Source organism: Struthio camelus, chromosome 19 (assembly GCF_040807025.1).
Source record: "Struthio camelus isolate bStrCam1 chromosome 19, bStrCam1.hap1, whole genome shotgun sequence".
In the NCBI taxonomy this organism is placed as follows: Eukaryota; Metazoa; Chordata; class Aves; order Struthioniformes; family Struthionidae; genus Struthio; species Struthio camelus.
The window spans coordinates 8,694,316-8,715,857 of record NC_090960.1 but is presented as its reverse complement, the minus strand read 5'-3'; the positions used below and the strand labels follow the sequence as shown (position 1 = coordinate 8,715,857).

Here is a 21,542-nt window from a genome sequence, read left to right as displayed (position 1 = left end):
AGAGGAGTGGCAGGCACTGAATACTTGGCAGAAGGCCCCACTTGTGTGTCTTCTTGTGGCACACGTCCCTCATCTGCTGGTGCAGCTGGAGCTATGAGGGGGCCGGTGTTTTTTGTAAAAAGGAACAGGCAGACTGTAGAGAAAAACATTTATTGAGTGCAATAGGAAGCCACCTGATCAAAGACCTGCTGTTAGAGCATTCTGCCAGCCCTCCCTTGGAAAGGCTGAGGCACCAACAGCCTCCTGACCGGATGAGAAATTAAAAAGTGACACCGTTGAGCGCGATGCATCGGTTAGGTGCACAGCCAGCTTGCTTGTTTAGGGACCGGGTGACACTACCGTCAGGAGCAGTGATGAGCTGTGCTCTCTTCTCTTGGATAAGAAAATAGTCTTTGGTTAAAATGCTTGGAAATGGGGCTCCCATTTGAGGCTGCGATCAGTGTGTTAGCTGGTACCACAAAGCACAGGGAAAGGGTCACAGAGCCTGAGGGCAGGAAGAGGCACATCAGCTGGAAATACTCCCAGGAGAAAGGAGGAGGAGACAGGAACCTAAAGGCAGTCAGGGTAATGCCATTGGTACTTGCTCGGGGAGCTAAGTGCTTCTTGAAAGCACAGTAGAACCACAGGTTTGCTGAAGTATCTCCGTTGACCTAGCGCCAGTTGCTATCTCAGTGACCTCTGTGGACTTTACTCACCTGTGTGCAGGTTTGGCTCAAACATGCAAAAACCTTCCCATTAAAATGAACAGCCGTGAGGGGGGAGGGAGCCGTTGATGTTGTCCGTGCTGGAAATTCTTCCTCTGGTTCCAAAAGGAAAAAAAGGTCAAACCAAATAGGCAATGCTGCCCAGGAGACCAACCAGCTGCTGTTTTGGGTGGAAGCTCTAGCCTAGAAAGGTGGCAGCTGCCGTTTCGGGCAGGATCCCTTAGTGGGAGGCTCCTTGCCTGCTCCAATGCAGTTGAAGCAGTCCAGGGAAACTTGCTTTTCATTAAGACACGAGGTCCAATTGTTCTCTGTTGGCAGAGGGTCAGCAGAAGCCAGGCATGTTGCCCAAAGCCACACAATGAGGCACAGCAAAGTCTTAGCTCAGCTCTGCACCCAGCACAGTCCAAGAGTGGCTAAAGCCAAGGGTTGAAAGAGGGGCCAAGAGAGACACATTCGCTCAAAAGGACAAGTGAGACACTGCTGTTCCCAGTCTCATACTCCTCTTGAGTTCACCGAGCAGTTCACAAAGCCCTTTTTGGACATTGCTATTGGGCAAAAGATCTTTTACAAGTTAGCCGACATTCTCTGTCCAAATCTCATGCGCTCCAAGTCAGTACTGTAAAAAAACCCCCATGCACTGGTCCCATTTTCAGTACTTCTCCAAGCACTGTTAACTGAGCCATTCTCTTCCCCTGCTTCCAAGCAGCTCTCAGCCCATCTGCGAGAGTGCGCTATGGATAGAGAGAGCTGAGCTGGTGGGTGCTGTGCACTGAGCAGATACATCTGCTTGCAGTGGTCTGCTGTAGTCTCCAATGCTGGGGGAATGTCGGCGCCAAAGCGGGGCTTTCCATGGGGTTTAGAAGCCTTTGGATCAAGCCCTTTAACTGATTTCTTACAGTTATTAATGTTTCTCAGCAGCCAGAGAGCCAGAGTCCCAGTGTATCCTCAACCTTCAGTGTAGGTCTCATCCACCTCCATTTTTTTAATAAAATAATACATTTTTATATATACTAGAAAAACTGTACAATATCATATTGCAGAAACCACATTAGAGGCCATTGTGAGTAATGCTATACAAATCTAAGGCTGCAATTCGCTATTGTGGTACCAAATGTTAACAGCAAAGGGCAGAGTCAAGAAAGTGCAGTAAGAAAGCATAGATTACCCCAAACCTCTATCTTGCAGCTCTCATATCAAAAACAAAACAAATAACCAACTCTGGTGGGCAGCCTTCCACTGCTGAAGTGAACAGGAAACAGCAGGGAGATGGGAAACCCAAACTGCCACATGGCACAGGGAGAAGGTGGAAGCAAGCCCCAACCAAAGCCCAGCGTGGCCCAGTCCCCACAGCAGACCCCAGGGGTGTGAAGATGTTCCAGAAAGCCCAGAGAAAAGATGAAAACTGTGACCTTCCGTAAATCAGGATGTATTTGGATGCAATCAGTTGGGATCCTCTCAAAACTGAGGACCCAAGAATAAATTGTTCTATTCCATTCATTTGGGGAGGCCAGAGCAACTGAGACATCTGAAGTTTCTGCAGTAGCAGGTGTATTTGGGTGGCTGGGCACTGAGGGATGGTATTGGAGTGAGCAGTGATAACTCATGGAAGACCTCCCACTGTAGGTTCTGCAGAAAAGATCCCAGGCTGTCCAGACAGCCTGATGACCCAGCTGTGCAGAGCTTTGAGCACACTGGGCTCTAAAGGAGAGGTCCAGAGCTTGAAGTGCCATGGAAGGTCTCTGCCCACATGGAGGAGCTGCCCAGGCACCATGGCAGAGTCTGCATGAACAGCCCTTGGATTGTTCTGCTAGTCTGAACGGCACTGTCCTGCTTGCAGGCCGCCTCCCCTGGCTCAGGCCTCATAGAACTGCCTCTCCATCTGTTTGGTGAGGGTCCCACTGGACATCACAGTCCGGCTCACAAACTCTTTGGTGACCTGTTTGGTGAGGGTGCTGCTGGCGCTCCCCACTCTCTGGGTCGTCATCAGCATGCCATCTGCAACAAGAGAAGCTCAGTGGTCAAGACACTGCGCCAAGTACTGGGTGGACCGGGTCAGACACAAAAGCATAGGGAATAGGGCTGGGAAGAAGCTAGAGCACTCAGCGTAAGCTCTACCTAATGATTAATGGCAGACGTTTCTCCTTCAATATCGCTTTCATTGATGGAGAACCTCCCCAGATCAAGTGATTCAGTACTTTGCTATGGATGGATTTCTTAACATCTCCCAAACTCTCCAGGCTGCAGCACAAGCCCATGACTCCTTGCACTCAAGAGGGACGACATGGGATACTGTTATCTCTCTGTTATCATACTTCTCTGTTCTCTCTTTTCTGAAGAGATCTAACCTTGCAGGAAGAGCTATGGTTTGGTTACTAGTAATAGCACCTGGGGGGGCTCTGAAAACTCAGGGTTCCCTCTGCAACATTGCTTACAACCAGGCAGCACAAAGTAAAACAACTGCAACAGCCTTCTGGGGTGGAAAAGGGACAGGGGGTTGGAAACGGTCTGTTCCTTTTTTTCTATCCCTATTTGATGGACCCTCCCTCCCCAACTTCCACATATGAGGTAAAAGCACCTTCCAGCCTTTGGACAAACAGAGGGTCTCTCCAAGAGTTTCAAAGCAGACAGAAAGCCCTTACCTGTGAAGTGAGGATCCAGTGAGGAATGGCTGATGCTGGTTTTGGTGGTGTATTCGACGGGGAATTTGTACACTTCCTCTCTCATGTACTGCTGCCCTCCAAATTGGGAGAAAGTGCCTGTGGAGAAGAGAAGGAGAAGAGTTAGCCAGGAGATGACAAGGAACTTCCAGCATCTCAACCCTGGCCAACAAATACTAACAATTATCTCGTGAGGCCTGTCTGGCTGACATCAAAGCCAGGCTTAGGAGAAACTGGGAGGACTGAGGACCTGTGCACTGCAAAAAGCTGCCTCCAGGGATGTGTACAACCATGGAGATTCATAATAAATTACATAGTGACAGGTTTTCACAATCCTCCTTCATTCAATGCCTCTTGCTGGACTGGGACAACGCTCACAAGGTACAACGTTGTCTTTGTTGTGCAGATGGAAAATGGAGTTGCCACCAGAGCTCGAAAGGGACTCCAGGAGTTGTCACCTAGCGTTTGTTTGTTTTGAGAAGTTTCTTTGCTTTGCACTTTTTCAAAGAAGTGATACCGTACCTCCATCTTGAGATTCGATAGTGATGATGCCCTCTCTTTCTGGCCCAAAGCCTTGGGTGGTCTTAGCTTGCACTTTAAACTTGTACGGGACATTCTCACTCAGTTGAGGCACAGTCAGGGTGGTTTCTGGGTTGTCTCCTTCAACGTAGATATTCCTGGGCTCCCCTAATCCATACAGACATACCAAGGCTGAAGACAGACGGGAGCGACAGTCCTTTCAAACACGCTGCCCCTAACTGTAGCTGGTGACTTGGCTTCTGCTAAGCTTTATGCCATCCGCAGACTGTACGATCGCACCCAGCCCTATTGCTAAAGCAACCCTGCTTCAGTATAAAGCTGATCCTCAGTAACCAGCCTCCACTGAGCTCGGATTATATTAGACCATGGGTCCTTCCTTTTCCCACCACATCTATTTTACTAGACCATGCAATAATGCAAAGCACCAAGGTCCAGCAGCTCCTGAACCTGGAATCAGCCTCACATCCTCACTCTGTGGGCTCTGTGTAAGCGGATAACTTTGTGGCTGGAGCAGGCGGGCAGTGGCAGTAATTTTGTTTGGTTTGGTTGCAGCAAAAATATGGCAAATTCCTGCCTTTGCTGGAGAAACCTAGTTCTCTGCACAGGGAACTGGGCTTCCACAGCCTGATACCATACCTCCTCCATGCAGCATCTCACAGGTGACCATGTAGCCCAAGATGGCCCCATTGGGCTTGCGGGGTCTCTCCCAGCTGAGCTGCAGTGAATCAGGGCTGAGGGCAGTGAAAACCAGGGGTCCAGGAGCACTAGGTGTGCTCAGTGTGAATGGTGAACCTGCAAGTGCACAAATGAGAGGCCAATGTCACAGAAGGTGGAGAGGAGGAGCCTGGGTGGGGTCTGCATGTAGCAGTCATGTAACGAGCTGGAAAGTCTCAGCTGTCTGCACAGCTAGTAGAAGGCTAGTGCACAGGGGAAAAGGTCCAGTTTCCAAGTGAAAGAAAGGGGGAACTCAGGATGTGGTAAAAGGAGAGAACACAGTAAGGCCCACCACTGCACACAGCAGCAGAGATCAGTGCCACCCTCCTCTTCCGTTATGCCCTGTCCTCCTCACCTGGCACAGGGCTGAGTGGGCTCTGCGGGTCCACCTGGGACTCTATGGTGATGACGCCTTCTCTCTCGGGGCCCCAGCCTTCCTCACTCTGGGCCTTCACCTTGAAGATGTAGGAGTGGTTGGGCAACAGGTCTTCCACCACCACCGAGTTCTGGCTAGGGCTGGGGATGGTGAGTCGGTACACTTCTCCTGGGACATGCAGGGAAGGGGGAGGTCAGCACCGTGTTTCAGGCACGAAGACAAAGCTGTGGCTTTTGCTTAAATCCTTCCCCAAACTGCCTGGAAAAACAGCTGGAGCAATTCATCTGGGGCCCCTCCCCCAGCCACCTCCACCACACCTTGCCACCTACAACCAGTAGCACAGGCTGCTACAAAAAAACTTGGGACAAACAATGGCTTCCTGAAATCACAGGGGTTTTCAGCCAAAGAAAAATCGGTTTTCACTAACGTTGTCCCAAATTTTGTGTAAAAATAAAAGATTTTTACTCCAATCTTTCCTCCAACTCCACCATGATAAAAGCAAACTTCAAGTAAGACTTTGGGGAGAGATAGAGAAGGAGCCCAATACTTTTTGGAGGAGGAGAGGAGACTCCACAAGCAGCTCCATGAACTATCCCCCTGGTAGAAAAGGAGAATGAGAGGTGCAGGGTAGTTGAGTCATTCCCTCAAGCCTATGCAAGAAGAAGAGCTAGAACCAGTCCTGAAAGATGTGGGACAGACTCTCCACCATCCGAGACGCCCACCCTGGCTGGCCAGCTCTCCAGCCTGAGCCATAACCTGCACCAGTCATGCGTTCGCTCACCTCCGTTGAGGAGCTGGTACTGCACGCTGTACCCCTGCACCTCCTTCTCACAGTGTGGCTCCTGCCAGCTCACCTTCAGGGAGGTGGGTCCCAGCGCAGAGAACACCAGGCGCGTGGGGGTGTCGGGGACACCCAGCGGCATCCTGGAGTCTGAGGCAGAAAGGGACCGTCATTGGCATGGATTTGAGGGCAAGAGGTTAGGGGGGCCAGGGAAGAGGAGGAAGCAGCACACACAAGTGTGGGATGATCCTGATGGTCTGGGGAGAATGCGGCAAAACGTCCCCTCTGCAAGCTCTGCACAACTACAGCAAGGCATGGGGTCCTGTGGTCTTGGGCTGCCACTCTCAGATGTGACAAGGCAAGATAAGCTTTGTGCCCCCTTCCCCTGTGGTGGAGGGACCGGAGCAGGAACCTAGGTGCTGTGCATGGCCCTCCACACTCATCCTGAAGCAGCCTGTCCAGTGCTGTCCTGCTAAGTGCTTCATGTACATCTTTGGAGCGAGTGTGGCTCCTGGCTGCCTGGGGAAGCGGGGAACAGGGACTAGGTTGGGGGCTTTGCCCTGACCTGCCAGTGCAGAGGAAGAGGCAAGTAGGGTCAATCTGCCTGCGACTGGCCTTGTACCCAGCCTGGACTGGAGGGAAGCAGACAGCAGGGCACAAGCTGGCTAGAGAGCTCTGGAGGACATGGTATCTCCCATCAGTCAGGCCTCCAAATGTTGTTCATCTACTGACCACTCTCCACCCACTCTCCTCTTTCATTAGCTGCCTAGTCATTCTCAGGCATCAGGGACCTGACTGTCTGCACCCATCTCATATGTACCAACTCCAGAAAGACGGCACTTCTTGCAGGGAGATTTACAGAGGGAGTTCAGGAACCAACTCTCCCAGGCTTTGAAAGGGAGCTGGGAACCTCACTGAAGCTTGCAAATTGGCCACCTCTTCCTCACCCAGTTCTTCTCCCTACTCTGCTGAGAGGCATAGAAGGAATCAGGACTAGCCCTAGCCTACAGCTGGAGAAGCCCAGCAACTCCAGGGATCATTCGAGGGGATGGGGGCAGTCAGGACCAAAACTAGGTGCTCCTCATTCCCCCCCAGCCCAGCCCACTGGCATGCTGTGCTTCATATCAAGCACAGCAGCCTCCCAGGAAGGTGAAGCTTGGGGTCAGGGGAGTTGGAGACCGCTTTCTGGGCAAGGCACAGATACAATTCCAGGCTGGATCTCAAGCCTCTAACTGACAGGGGCTTTGGCCAATGAGTTTGCAGAGGGACATCTTGTATGGAGCACACATTCTCCCCAACGGTCCTCCAAAGACCTGTAGGGTAAGACTGAGAACAACAAGCTTGTTAGGAATGAAGAGCACAGGGAACAATGAGCTGATGAGCTCGTTAGAGCACGATGGCAGCAGCAGTGAGCGTTAATCAGCCCATATGGGTTGAAACACACTTGAAGTCACCTGTAAATGGGAAAGTGGTGTGATGGAGGCATAGCTTGGATCAGGAGAGAGATCAGTGCAGCACACAGCAAGCAATGGAGAGAGAGTTTGGGGAGAGCAATGGATGGCAACAGTTCACAGGCGGCCAGTGCCATGGCTGGTTATGGGGTGCATGGCCAAGATGAGACACTGGACAAAGCTGTACCTATGTACTTGCAAATCCCCGCGGACCCATCAGTCATGATTATAGAGTCCCGAAAGCCAGTGCTGGGGTAGTAACCCTTCACCTTTGCCCTGCTCCTGAAACCCACATCCCGGGACAGTGGGATTGTCCTCCTAGCATCTTCATGGATGGGAGGGAGGAGTCTCCCTGGGTAATCTACAGGCCGGCATCAGAGAGAGAGAGAGAAAGAGAGAGAAAGAGAGAGAGAAAGAGAAAAACATCATTGGAGACATCAGAGTAGGTTCAGCCAGCGCAGCTTCCTACACAGAGATGGCTTCCTCAAGGAGGAGGCTCTGCTCAGATCTGAAGAGCATTTTTACAACTTCCTCTCCATGCCAGTCTGATGTGTACGTGTGGAGCTGAAAAGTAACCATGCTGCTAGACAGAGTAAGAGGGAAAGACATGCAGTCTTCCCAGCAGTGCTTTGCAGTGTGGGGATAAGGAAATAGCTCCTTTTCCCGAGTGCTCTGCACATAAGTTATGGACCCCTTCCAAAGTGGTTTGGCAGCAGAGTAGCCTTACCAAAGTGCTTGCAAGTCAAGGGTAGGGACATGACCTTCTTCCAGATCTTTGGTTCATAGTCCTGGCCACCTTAGCTATGAACCCACTCCTCGCCCCAGAATGAGCTGCAGGGTGGGGATCTAACAAGAGTCATGAGAGTGGAAGAGGAGGGCAGCCCCATCGCCTCAGTACTCACCATGCCCCATCAGCATCGTGGAGTAGTCTCTAGTCAGCGAGGAGCTCCCCATCACCCTGTGCTCTTGCTGCATGTGTGAGCTCAGCTGGTGGTAATTTGTATTTGTTGTCCTGGTCAGTGTGCCCCCACTGCCAGGAAAGGAGAAATCCATCCGGCCATTCAGCAAGTGCTCTGTGAAAGAGGGTACACAGTGAGGAACGTAACTGTGGACTGAGCTTCTGCTCCAGCCAGCTTCCAGGAGGAGGAAAAGCAGGAGGCCTCAAGAGGCACCCTGTCTTGGCGTCTTCCCAGCTCCAGCTGCTCTGGAACGTCATTTGGGAATGCTAGATCTAGAACAAGGGACAATCACCCAGTGGTGAGGGGGAAACAAACAGGTAAACAAAGACTTCACCCTACACCCAGCACCAGAGACACCCACAGTGCCCAAGGTAACTCCAGACCTCGGCCTCACTGGGGCACTGCCTGGTGGTTCTCACCATGTTCTCTCACATCTCTCCTTTGACATAAGCACAAGTTTATAATTTCAGGTTAAAAAAGAAGATGGAAGAAGAAAAACAGCCCTTTACGGAGGCAGTTTCTCCAAATCTCACTCTGGATCCTATCTCAGCTGGATCTGAAAAACAAAGTCTGCTCCGCTGTTCTTGTCCTTGACAAATCTCCATCCCCTCCCTGCAGGCCAGAAGAGATCAGCTACCCATGAGACAGTGATTTCTGTTTAACAGTCCAGCCGGTCTGCCCTGGAAGCTCAGGGGACCTAATAAAGATGTGCAGCTTGGAGGTGGTATTTAGCAGGTATCATGTGAGTTTGTTCCTGCCTTGAAGGTCCAGCTCTGTGCAGAAGCAACTTGCTAGCAGGCTCCCAGGTCCACACCAAGATGGGGGTTACCTTGACACTCTCATGAGCAAAGAGACCACGACAAGGCTTTGAAGCAGACTCTATAGCACGTGAACAGTGCATCACGCCAACACGAGGATGGGCACACAAGGGGAGGAAGGGGACACGGTTTGGGGCAGAACTCAGTTGCAGGCTCCTTGGCTCAGAGCAGGACGAGACAGGACAGTCAGTGCAGTAGGGAGATGTCCTTCACCTGCTTGGGGCCGAGGGGTCCCACTCCTCATCAGACTGCCAGTAGCCACGTCACTGTCCTCCTCACGGAGGAGACCCTCGGTGTCTGAGGAGAGGTGGCTGCTGCCGGAGAGGCGGGGAATGGTTTCAGGTGGGAGCTTCCAGGTGATGCGACGAAGATCCAAGTCTTCTCCCAGCAACTGCACGTATTTCCACCTGGAGCCTTTTGGAACAATGTAAGCACTGGTGTTGGCACAATCTGCAGGGGACAGAGTGGACAACCCCACCATCTTCATGCTGCTTGCTGGGGAGGGGAAAGGGCAGCCACCAGTGGGAATGACACCCATTTACGGCCCGTCTCGCCAAGTGTTAGCTGATGAAATAAGGCAGTGCAACGATCACGTGACTGGCAGAAGGAGGACGGAGGGAACATGACACGCATGGGGTTCCCTAGCCCCATGGGCTTTGTTCCAGCCCTATGTCCATCAAGACCAAAGGCGACTGTTGAAGTGCCACCACGCGCCTGTCCCTATCATGAAGAGTCTGCTACAATTGTTCTCCTCTTCTCAGGATAGGTCTCCTCGCTCCATGATGTGCACACAGAATGGTTGTCTCAGATTCTCAGCATTCCCATTGTCTCTGCTTTCTCCAAGGACGAGGGACTCGCTCCTGGATCCCAGTCCCTGGAGAACCACTGCCCACCCCAGGAAAGACCCTGTTGACAAGCCCCATCATTTCAATTACAGTCCATCTTCCCCTTTTCATACTCATTGTTGTCCCAATACAGGAAGCTAGGAAACCAGGCCTTTTCAGAGAGAGAAGGGATTGAAGAAGAGAACAGGAGCTGCAGGGATCCACCTGTGTATGATTCATGGGCCAATGCCTCCCCATCACTTGGGGAGTCTGGACAGTGTCCTGGGCAACCTGCTCTAGGTGACCCTGTTTGAGCAGGGGTTTTGACTAGATGATCTAGGTCCCTTCCAACCTCAACCATTCAGTGAGTTCCCTCCTGTTGGACTGGCCAAGCCCCTAAGCTTCCCAAGGGACTCAAGGGTCTGTATCTTACCAGCTCTTGTTTGCAGTAACTCTCATGGTCCATTCAAACAGCAACAGTAAGAGGAGGTGAGCGAGGCGGGGCAATGAAAAGCTTTTCTCCCGCTCACGATGAGATTTCTCTTTGTCTCACAGCTAAGACAAGGAGACACTGGTCTTATTTACATTGTGACTAGTCAAGTGTTCCCATGGATGCAACTACTGTGCTTTGGAAAAGCTGATCTCCCACAGCTCTGTGCCTTGAATCTCCCCATCTCCAGGGGGAGGAAAGGTGCAGTGAAGCTCATTACTGAAAGCTGTTAAGGAAAATTCATGTTAAAAAAGACTCTTTGCAAGACCCAGAGCAACATACCCGAATCATCAGAGACGCTGGGATGCTTGCTGCCAGTCGCAGACCGAAGCACATCTGTGCTGTACATCAGGTAGCTCTCGTAGTCCTCACCCCCCTCAGCATCAATGATAGGGACATCGGGGATGATGGGGACTGGAGGGGAGGTAGAAAGTGTCATTAGGCAGGCAGCTTGAAACCATGTAGGGCTCCTCCACGCTCAGGCTGGCCTTCACCGCTCACCAGGATGACAGGCACAGGGGAGAGGGCAGGGGATGGAAAAGCACCTGGGGTGATGGAGAGTATTTCCCAGCATGGCTCCTCTTTCCCTTCCCCGCTCCCCACCCAGGCAGGGCAGTAACTCACTGGACATCGGGCGCTTGGGTTGTGTAGCAAGGTTAATGGTGGCTTCTCTCTCAGGCCCCCAGCCAGCACCATTCCTAGCCTTCACCATGTAGCGATAGGGTTGGGACTCCCGCAGGTTTTCTATAAGCACCATGCGCTTCTTTGGATCTTCAACCAGCACCTTCTTCATTGGTCCAATGGGTACTGCAAAAACAGGTACATATATTCCCCACAAGGTCACAAGACAGAGAGAACCCCACAGCACCTCTCCCTGGACCAAGAGACTCACTGAGGCTTCGTGTCAGGACACAGTCTGGCTGTGGGACAAGGTGCAGAGAACTATTTGGGCTGCTCACGACAGGCATAACATTGTCTCAGGGGAAATTCCCAAACTGAATGCTGAAGTCAACCTACAGCAGAGATGTCCTGTTGCTCATGTGCCAGCTGCTGTCACTAAGTAGCACCTTTCAGGCACCATGGTGCTAGGTCTAGACTTATGGACTAAACTTTTAAGGTGAGAAACAACACAAAACACTACGGAAGTGAATGGGAACTAAGAGTGTTCAGGGATTTACATGACTAAATCCTTAGTGATAATTTTCTGTGCTCCCTCCATCTAGAAGCAACCTCTCCAAATCCCAGCTCTTGCAAGAAGAGTGCTTGGAGCCATTCTGGTTCTGCTGTAACTTTAAGACCAGCACAGCCCACAACAAGCGCACTCCAGCCACTCAAGCTGGCTGAGCTGCCACAACTGACCCACTCAGAAAATGAGCTCTTACTGTTGTCCTCATTAACGAGTCCATAACTGACTTCATAAGCCGTGATCTCCCCATTGGTTTCTGCAGGCTCAGCCCAGCTCAGCTGCGTCACGGTGGAGGACACAACATTGAAGGCCAGGCGGCCAGGCTCACTGGGAACTAGAAAGGCAAGAGCAAAGAGTCTGTGTTACAGGAAGCATGAGAGAGGGCTGGACAGCCCTGGAGGAAGGGGAAGGGACATGGCTAATGAGAGAGCGGGTTTGAATAAACTCAGCTCCTAGAGATTCCCGAAGCTGCAAGGCTCAGTCACGCGCAGAGCTGAGCAGCCCAGTCCCCGGAGGGTGTTGGGCACAGCTCCTCCAAAGCACAAATTGCCTGGTTTGAGCCTGAGGTGCAGCCCAACTAACACCCAGCACAGGCACTTTGCACTGTAGAGACAGCCACTGTACTGTCCACCAGCTGCTTATTTTCCACCAACTGCTCTGAAAAACAGGCTGTTGATCTTGCAGCCCATAGCCAGACTGCTCAGATGTCCGGACCTCCCAGGACTACAGGGGGCATCACAGCAGGAGCCACTCAATGCCTGGCCCCAAGGCTATCCGAAGCTCAAGGCTGGGGCCCTTTACCAGCTGTGTGTGCAGATTGCCAGCTCGCTTCTGCATGGGGAGGGAGCGGGGTGCAGAGCAGCTCACCATCCTCCAGTGTGCGGCAGTGGATGATGTCAGAGTAGGCTCCTTCACCCATGGCGTTGTAGGCACAGACTTGCATTTCATAATCACAGAAGGGGTAGAGGTTACTCAGCTCTGCTGATGGTGGTTTGACATCAAGGAGCCTGGCTTCTGACTCAGGGTCCCCTTGGATCCAGTATTTCACCTGACGAGATTAGAGAAAATCAAAATTCCTTCAGATCCTTACCACAGTGGCAAATAATTCCTCCTCTCTTATTAGATCTGCTTTGGGGAAGGTAGGATATTGTGCGGGCCCTCAGAAATGGGAGGATAGGACACAAACTGAGCATTTCATGCTACCTCTAGTTCTCACTGTCCAGTCTTCTCCCCCACAGAGCAGGCACAATGCCTCTAATGCTTTCTCTAGAGCTTTCTCGAGCTTTGCTTAGTGGTAAGTGATGGAAAGGGGGATGGACCTGCCAAGAAACCTTACCTGCAAATCCCACATCCACCCAATGGTCCTTGGGGATGAAGGGGAGCCAGGAGCTGAGAGCTTGCTCCCTCTTTGGGCCTTCTCTCCCTGCCCCTTCAGCATGAATGACTGGCTGTGTGTGGTGTGAAATACCCACAGAAATGGGTCCTCTGCGATCTGTTCACCCCTTACCTTGTACCCTTGAGGTTTCCCTGGAGGAGGAAACCAGCTGAAGCGGATTTTCCTGGAGCTGAGAGCCTGGGCATTGGGATTGAGCGGTGCATTCAGGCGGCCTTTGGGAGACTGGGCAACCTGGCTCTGGCCAGCCAGTGAGGGGACGCCATCTACCACCTCTGCAGACACAAAGAGGAAAGGGCACAGGTCAGCGTTGGTCCCCCCCGGAAGAAAAGAAGGAAGCATGTCTCTTCCCCAGCACTGCCTGGCTGTTACTGTTCGAACCACTCAAAGCGTTCCTGAGGAATAGAGTCTCATCATAGCGAAGGAAAACTGAGGCAACAGAGGATGACATCCCCTAAAGCTAGGCGCAAGCTGGCACAAGAGGCTGGTGCAGAACCACAAGTTCTGCATTTCCCACCGTAATGACTGAGCATCGCTGCTTCTGTCCAGGTAGGAAAAAATGGGGAGAGCAGCTTCTTGCCTCTGAAATCTTTAGCTCTGTCTGAATGCATTTCTTGATTCTTTAATAATGCTTCAACATCTTCACAGGTTGCACTGGGCATCTGGGACAAGAGCATGAGAAGGGCAGAGCCACCTTGAGTCACCCAGATGCATCTTTCAGAAGCTCACCAAGTCCATTCAAGAGCTACCGAGGAGCCTCTTTACCCCTAGTGCCTGCCCTAGGAAGCTCTTCTGATTGCTTCAGTGACAGGAGTCTTCCTTTCATCCCTAGCATTCATGGCCAGTGCCATGATAAATACCTTCACGTTATCAACCCACTTGATGACAACTCTTACAGCTCTGAGGATGCCTCTTGCATACTCTAGAGCCTGGCTGCCTGTGCAGCCACAGGAACCTCTACATAGCCTCCGGCAAGGCCCAGCTCTCCTCCAACGTTGCAGCTTTTTATTCCGACCCTCAAGGAAAAGGAAGGAAGAACCCAAGCTATTTGCAATGCAGTTTACCCTGCGTCTTCCCACCCACTGTCTATACACACTACTGCCTCTAGAGGGAGGCCCAAATCTACCAATCAGAACTGGATGAATATCCTAATCTCTGTTTCTGGGGGGAGAAGCAGGGCTGGAGCTCGGATCTGCAGTGTGCTCCACGTGTTGCCCTGGCGTGGCATGCCATGGTGACCCCACACCTCCTGCCACCATGCCAGCCTGGCCTTGCAGGCACAGTTCTTGCCAGCTGGGCTACTGGTCCCTACCTGGGTCAGCAATGGTCACTGTGGCCTGGGAGTATTGACCGATCTTGGCGCCGTTCTTTGGGTGGAGGAGGTCGATGGCAAACTGCTTGACCTGGCGGTTGTGCAGAAGGGTGTCTATCTCTGTCAGCTCCAGCAATGGGACCTGTACCTCCTTCCGAGTCTCCCCGGGGTAAAAGACCAGGTCACCCTCTGTGAAGACATAGTCCTGCAGGGGAAGGAACAGGAGTGTGATTATAGTCTACAGCATCCGTAAGGTGGTTCCCCGTGAGCTTCCCCTCATCTGCCAGTGAACCTTGCCTCCCAGTATTCACAGCTCAGAGGGCAGCTGGTGCCCACTATCTCTGGTGGGAAGACTGAGGCCGAGTGAGCGAGGGCAGAAGGCAGAACTGGAGCATGTCTGCCCTTGTGCTAGGCTCAAAGCCTCGGACCACCCCTTTCCCATCCCTGTCCCCTTTCTGAGCCTGATTCACTGTTCTTCTGCAGACCTAGAGTTGCTTCCTTCCCAGCCCTCTGCGCTCCTTACCCTGCCGTTCTTGGCGGTGAGATCTCGGGTCCTGTAGGTGACTTGGGATTTCCCATCGTCTATGATCTCCCGGATGACAGGGATCTTGGCCACCTTATCAAAACGGCTGTGGGAGTAGGTTGGCTGCAAGAAGGTGATGAGGCTGCTGACTGGAAGGGGCAAGAGAGAAGAAATATGTAAAGCAAATACATGAAGTGAATACATTAAAACCATGAAGAAGTCGTCCCTCCAAACAGCGTTCATATCACCCTTGGGTGCAAATTTTGTGTAAAAGGTTGCTGCAGGGGCTAAAGACTTTGACAGTCCTAACCCTTGCTCCCTGCTCAGAACAACCAGATAGGAAGCAGAGGCACAACACTGGGGACATCCACCTGTGCCGAGCAAAGGGTGTTTACATTATTCCAGCAAGCTGCGCAGCTGCTGGAGCAGTGGAGGGATATGGTCAACCCTGGATCTGCCTCTCCAGCTGTGGAAATGGTAACATCTAAATCTGTGGGGGCCACACGTTTGGGTCTCTGTCACCAGAGGTGATGACCCTTCCTTGGATGCTTTAAAAGATGCTCTAGTTCAGACGCAAATAACTTAAGAGTCACCAAGCAAGTCTCTGGCCTGTGATCTGGAAGAGCTCAAACACGCAGACTGTGCCTTCCTTGGAAGGTGCGCGAGTCTCTCTGGACATTGGACACACAAAATCCCTTCGTCTTGTGCCATGGTTGCAGCCCTTCACCTTGTTCTTTGATGATGGTGATGTTGACGAGCCTGCGTCCAATCTCTGCAATGCCAGTGGGGACATCAATGGCCTCCACCTGCAGCTGCTTCTCATCGTCATCATCCTCCCTGATGAAGAGCGGGACACGGACATCAACCAGCTCCACAGCCTCCTGGAACTCCACCATCCCATAAGCATCTAGGGGGAAAGGGCGATGGTGAGAGGTGGCAGATGCCCCCTGCCTGGCCAGGAGGCAGCGCTGGGGTCTGCTCCCTACCTTGATCTGAAGTCACAGTGTAATAGCCCGGTGACACCTTCAGGTCATTGAAAGCCTCGTGGGAAACGTGCTTTTCCGTCACTTTGACGATCTCTGACTTGGCTGAGCGAGGGGCAGTGAGCACAGTGTCCACAATTGTGTGATCCTGCCTGTGACCGGTACAAAGAGAAAACGGGGTAGATGCTGAAGCCAGGTTTGCTTTTCTCACATTGCTGCTGTGCAGCAGCTGGAGGGGCTAGCAAGGGAGTGGGGCATCCAGCCACTCTGCACACGCAAGGTTGCAGACACCCCTCCCAAAGACAGAGAAGCAGCAAGAGAGGGGGCTGCAAGATCCACTTACCTTTTCCCAGAATTGGGCTGTACCCTGGGGAAGAAAACAAACCAGAGTGATTAACACATTCGAGGAGACAAAGCTCTGCATGAATCACAGTCCTCTGCAAGTCCAAGCTATGGCAGCGGCTCCACGGGCTCCTCTGTGGGCCCGGTGCCAACCCATCCTCCAGAACCCATGTCCCCATCACATGTTCCCACATGTCTAGCCGCTCCCTTCAGTCTCAGGTTTCCCAATGCAATAAGGAGCATGCCCAGAGGGGGGATCACATCCTCTCAGAGCCATGGAGAGTGGATAACACTCCCTGCAGAGTACTGGTATCTTCAGACTCCTCCATCCTGCACCAGGCACTCCTAACTTTGCCAGGGCTGAAACCTTTGAAGGCAGTGGGAATTTTCCCATTGAGCACCGTGCAACCCACCCCTCTCCCTCCTACCTGGGGGGAGGGGTCTCAGCTACATAGCCAGAGGCAGCAGAGATTGCCTGCAAAGGGAGCTCACTCCTGTGAGTCCTGCTCTGCATATTCCTGCGCAGGTGAAGGAACCTCAGCACTGCACCAGGCTCATGCTTGTGCTGGGGAACAGCACACAGACCCACTGCCTTTCGGCATCACACCTACACCCCGGCCCTCCCCTGCACTCCCTTGTCAGCAGAGCCCCTGGGGCAACTCAGCCCGCACATGAGGTCTCCTCCCCAGTTACTCACCTGAACGTGGTCTGCTGGACCTTGTGGCAGCCAGGAATGTGCTTGTAAATGTCATGCAGCTGCAAGGAGCAAGAGAGACTTTTACAACAGTAAGACCCCCACCACGAGGCAAACTGTCAGCAAGCAGATATGGCTGCCAACAAACCGAGCCTCCCACCGACCATCCGCAGGCCCTTTCCCCTTGCCCTTCCATGCCAAGCTGAGGGGACCACACAGGTTCCCCTCTTCTGCAGCAGTCCCTGCAGTGGAGCCTCTAAGCCCAGGGAGCTCCAGGGTATGGGAATGCCGATCCAGGCTGCACTGCAGAGACAGGAGGTTCCAGGATCCCCTACTCCATTGCCCTCTCTCTAGGATGTGACAAGAGGCCACACTAGGAATTGAAGCCAAACAGGAGCTCCAGAGCATGCCCTTAAGTGCTGGTTCATTGCAAATCTCTTCAGCAACCCGATGCTTTGATAATTCTCATAATCATGATTTTAAGATTTGTGCCTTTCACAGGAAAATTCTGCTTTCATTTGGAAATAGAAAGAATTGCTTCTTCATTGCAAGAGCTTTTTAAATTTCCAGAGCAGAGGAGTTCCAGCTTCCCCAGCGTCGCAGACAAAGAAGAACAACTCAGCGCGGCTGTAACCCATTCCCATCTCTCACCCCGCGAGCAAACCCTGCCAAGTGCTCAGGCCCTTACGTTCTCCTCCACTTCCTTACGCAGTTGCTCACATTCCCGACTATCTGGCTTCAAGAGGTTCTGTGTGAAAAGCCGGGTCAGCCTCAGAGACAGCCCATAGGGAACTGAAAAAAGAAATTCTCTGGTCAGACTCCTTCCCTCTTGGTCAGAGAAATAACCTAATCAAAAGCCAGAAGCATGTGGACATACATGATGCTGGATGTCCAGATCCTTTATCTCTAGCACCCAAACCCCATCTAGCACCAGGAGAGAAAACCACCTGAGAGCTGAGTGCTTACTAGGAAGTTCTGTGTAAGATCCACCCAGAAGCCTGTGAAGGAAGCTGTGTCCAGTGGTTGCTATGGACCGATGAGGCAGGAAGGTTGGATCACCTGAGCTAATGAGACCTCAGACACATGCTAGGAACATCTGACACAAGGCCAGGCTGTCAGGAGCTCTCCAAAGCTACCCACAACTCCTGTGACAGGCCTGGACACAGGAATATGATGCTCAGCTGCCCCCTGGGATGGAAGCAGATAAAGGAACAAGCCACCTTGCAGCAGGCTTGGAGGTGATGCTATGGCTGGTGGAGGCAGGAGGCAACCACAAAGGACTCCCATCCCCTCTGGCTCCTGCAGCATCTCACTTGGGCCTTGTTTCTCAGAAATAGCACTTACTGAGCTCTTTGGGGTTGGTGGCAGCGAGGGAGGTGAAGCCCTGCTTGTGAACATTGTTGTTGATCTTCCAGCGGACGGTGTCTCGGCCCTTGAGGGACCCACTGCGCACCATGGGAGTGTCCAGGTGATCAGAGGACATGAGGCTCTGGCGAAGCATGTAGTGATCCTCCTTGAAGCCAACGGTGCGGCCTGCAGAGCAGTGGGCAGGGTCAGAGACCAGACAAAGTAGGACAACTCGAGCCATCAACTTCCCAAAACCTGGGATTTTGTCCTGGGGAATCTTTAGTGCTTCCACCAAGCCAAGGGTGTTGGGAGTGGACTGGAGCTGACTGGCCGGTGGAGAGGGCATGGGATGCTCACAAGCAGGGAGAGCACATCACCCCAGCTGGGCATTAGGAAAGACACGGGGTAGGAGAGCACTAGGGCAGGATTCCCCTGCAGGCACACACAGGGCATGCGGCAGGGATACAAGGCAGGAGTTTCAAGGGCTCCTTGGCTAAGAGTCTCTGCCAGGGACCTTCCCCTGATTAATCTCCTCAGCCTGCAGGAGGTTACTGCGCTCAGGGAGGAGGAGATGCTCATTCCAGTATGCCCTCCTGTCCAGGAAGGCAGGGAACCCCTCACGTCCCTTTCCCCCCAAGTTCAAAGGGATGGTACCTCGTGCGCAGCAGGGAAGCAGGGCCAGGCAAGCCTAGAAAACAAATGACCAAACGCACAATCACTCTGCGGCCAAAGCAATAAAACATGTCTCCAGCTAGGGGCATTTGCATCAGCAGCATGGGAGCAGAGATGGCTGGGGCTCTGGAAGTGGATTTTAGCCAGACATCCCTTTAGCTGGGGAAATCACACTGCAATTCATATAAGCAACGGGAGAGTTGTTGAGTAGCAGTGGGACCCAGGTACTGATAATCTGGCCATGCTGGAGGCTGGGTGGACTCTGGAAATTTGTCACTTTCTGGACACTACCTAGTTCTTCCTGAAGCCTCTGGCAAAACTCCCACCATTTTAACAGGCACTGGCTGCCCTCTTCTATTCCCTCCCAATATAATATATTCTCTGTTTGTCCCCACCAACTTTCCCAGCTGGTGAGGGAAGAAAGGCAGAATTTTTCTTTTTCCTGGCATATTCTCAAAGCTGTTCAATAGGAGAGACTTGAAGGACAACTTTTCAAGAGCAGAGATTTGCTTTCAGTGAGGGCTCCCTCTTGGACCAGCCCGGTACGGGGAGGCAGCCGGGCCGAGAAACTCACCTTGCAGCAGGCGCAGAACTTCCAGCAGAGCAAGAGCAGCAATCCCAGGAGCAGGATCAGGAAAATAAGCAGTGGGATGAGCCACAGAAAGTTTCCTGGAGGGCACTCTGCAACCAACAGCAATGTACCACCATGATTCAGGGGCATCAAAACCCTGTGCTGCATATGCAGGGCACAAAAGGGAAGGAAGGGGGGGATGCATGGACAGATGGGAGAGGCTGGACCACAGCTCTTTTCGGGATGGAGCAGCCAAGTTTGGCCTAGGAATTTCTTTCTCAGTGCTCACACAGAAAAAATGCTGCCCATGGAGAGGTCTTCTCCCTAGGCAGTGAAAAGGCACTGATCTCCAAAGCTGCTGATGGCTGAGGGCACTATCCACCTCCTGGCGTTCATATGAGAGCCAAGCGTAACCCAGCACACAGCGAAGAGGGGAGAAGAGGTGCTGTGCACGCAGACCACTGCTAACCCAGACTCCAGGCTGCACCTCCTTTCTTGCTGAGTCCCTGCTCACCTTTTTTCTTCTGCACCTGGACAGTGGTATTAGGGAGGACAGTGGGATCTCCCTCCAGGGAGTAGTGGTAGGTGCAGTCATCCTCCTCATCCTGGAACGAGCAGTGTTCATTGACCTCTCCTGCAGATAGAAAGATGGGGCACGGTTGCCAGGCTGCTAGGGGATCTGGACCAGGAAGCCAGTGCTAAGCATGAGGAGCAGGTCTACACACACATAGACGAACACACACACACACACACACAGAGGCACATCACACATGACTGCACAGAGCACCGAGTCTCCTGGTACCTTTCTTCAGCTCTTCCACCATCTGGACCTGGAGGTGGCAGGTGCTGCAGTTCCCTTTCATCTTGCCCGTTCCCCAGGCCTGGCACTGAACACAGTCCCGGATACTCTCGCACACAGCCTGGAAACCCTGGGTGGAGACACAAGGTGGGACTGTTAGGAGACAGGCCAAGGGGGAACCGGGGAGAACATCTCCAAAAGGCAACAATGCTGCGTCCTCATCCTCACGACAGGGCAAAGAGAGAAGAGACTAACAGAAAGCAAGCAGCTAACACAGACAAGGGATTTGTAACTCAGGAGACAGACAGCCACAACTTTATTTCTTGCAGCTGGGTAAGGCTTTTCACATTTATTGGATGAGGTGAGCGTGGCTCCAGAGAAGCGACTGAAAGGCTTGCTCAGCCTCGGGGCAGGCGGCTCCTCGTCTGGCTCAGAGGTGTCAGGAAGGGACTTACCAAGAGCAGGTCTGTACCTGCCGCACCGCGCTGCCAGTGGGAAGGTGAGTGGGGGCCAAGCAGAGGTAAGCGCAGATCTCTTTAGTCATCTGCCTCGGAGGCACCAATTCCCTCCTGCACACCCACCCCCCAGCTGCAAGCAGCTGGAGCAGCTCCGTCAAAGCGGTGATGAAACGAGGGGGTGGAACTGAAAATCTGAATTTATGTCGGGATTTTGGCAGCTGACTCCCACACCTCCCGAATCCAAACAGCACGCGCGAGACAGTCCACACAGCAGCCCGCACAGCACGCACCCAACAGTTCAAGGTGTTCGGACTGGAGACACTGAACCCTCACAATCGCTCCAAAATCTCTTACACTGACATGCTGTATTTGGGCAGTGGTTAGATTTTTCTGTAAGGGTTTTAGGTGGCCTGTCTAAAATACGATCAGGCTACCTTTTGCCTCTCCCACCACGAGACTAGCATGTGTTTGTCCACGGGGAAACTGAGGCACGGGGCCACGGAGTGACTTTTTCTAGTCTCACGGCAAATCAGAAAGAGAAGCAAGGAGCCAAGGCTCAAACCTCTATTCTGATTACTAGATGCACTTCCTTCATGAATGTGCAGGTAAACACAAATATACCTTAAACAATCATATGGCTTTAATGCTGCTGGTGAACTGGAGGGCAAAGCAAGCCCAGGGCTGCAGAGCAGCTCCAGCACAGAGCCCCTCCTGGCTGCCAAAGCAGGGTTTTGCTCCTGTTTGAGGTGTGCTTTCATCTTTGCTCTGTTTTTCTTCCCCTCGATGTTCTACGTAGGTCAGAGGAGTGATAAAACCGGAGGGACCGCAGGGCTGAGCCTTACCAGGGAGTAGCTGAATTCGCACGTGGAGCTGGTGTACAGAGAAGCCGTGTCACAGATGCACCTGCCGCATTCACACCTCCCATGGTTATTGCAAATGCCCTGGGAG

At 52.5% G+C, this 21,542-nt stretch overlaps 1 protein-coding gene across 11 annotated transcripts in view; it reads right to left on the bottom strand.

Annotated features, from left to right (window-relative positions):
- Window positions 1–134: 134 nt before the first annotated feature.
- Window positions 135–21,542, bottom strand: part of ITGB4 (integrin subunit beta 4) — a 34,294-nt gene continuing 12,886 nt past the window's right edge. For 6 of the 11 annotated variants that reach the window (XM_068913409.1, XM_068913413.1, XM_068913408.1 and 3 more), the window contains 27 exons: window positions 21,437–21,535; window positions 20,140–20,266; window positions 19,852–19,971; window positions 19,341–19,447; window positions 18,749–18,782; window positions 18,092–18,280; window positions 17,436–17,539; window positions 16,751–16,809; window positions 16,055–16,078; window positions 15,715–15,863; window positions 15,456–15,635; window positions 14,729–14,877; window positions 14,206–14,410; window positions 13,008–13,168; window positions 12,368–12,548; window positions 11,697–11,834; window positions 10,939–11,121; window positions 10,597–10,728; window positions 9,214–9,414; window positions 8,126–8,296; window positions 7,411–7,584; window positions 5,773–5,922; window positions 4,971–5,159; window positions 4,538–4,693; window positions 3,884–4,048; window positions 3,344–3,460; window positions 135–2,699 (listed from right to left, as the gene is read on the bottom strand). In XM_068913409.1, coding sequence (XP_068769510.1) covers window positions 2,557–2,699; window positions 3,344–3,460; window positions 3,884–4,048; window positions 4,538–4,693; window positions 4,971–5,159; window positions 5,773–5,922; window positions 7,411–7,584; window positions 8,126–8,296; window positions 9,214–9,414; window positions 10,597–10,728; window positions 10,939–11,121; window positions 11,697–11,834; window positions 12,368–12,548; window positions 13,008–13,168; window positions 14,206–14,410; window positions 14,729–14,877; window positions 15,456–15,635; window positions 15,715–15,863; window positions 16,055–16,078; window positions 16,751–16,809; window positions 17,436–17,539; window positions 18,092–18,280; window positions 18,749–18,782; window positions 19,341–19,447; window positions 19,852–19,971; window positions 20,140–20,266; window positions 21,437–21,535 — 3,807 coding nt within the window. In that variant the 3' untranslated portion in view covers window positions 135–2,556. The remainder of the gene's footprint in view (window positions 2,700–3,343; window positions 3,461–3,883; window positions 4,049–4,537; window positions 4,694–4,970; window positions 5,160–5,772; window positions 5,923–7,410; window positions 7,585–8,125; window positions 8,297–9,213; window positions 9,415–10,596; window positions 10,729–10,938; window positions 11,122–11,696; window positions 11,835–12,367; window positions 12,549–13,007; window positions 13,169–14,205; window positions 14,411–14,728; window positions 14,878–15,455; window positions 15,636–15,714; window positions 15,864–16,054; window positions 16,079–16,750; window positions 16,810–17,435; window positions 17,540–18,091; window positions 18,281–18,748; window positions 18,783–19,340; window positions 19,448–19,851; window positions 19,972–20,139; window positions 20,267–21,436; window positions 21,536–21,542) is intronic. The other 5 variants (XM_068913414.1, XM_068913415.1, XM_068913418.1 and 2 more) reach the window with 3 other exon arrangements.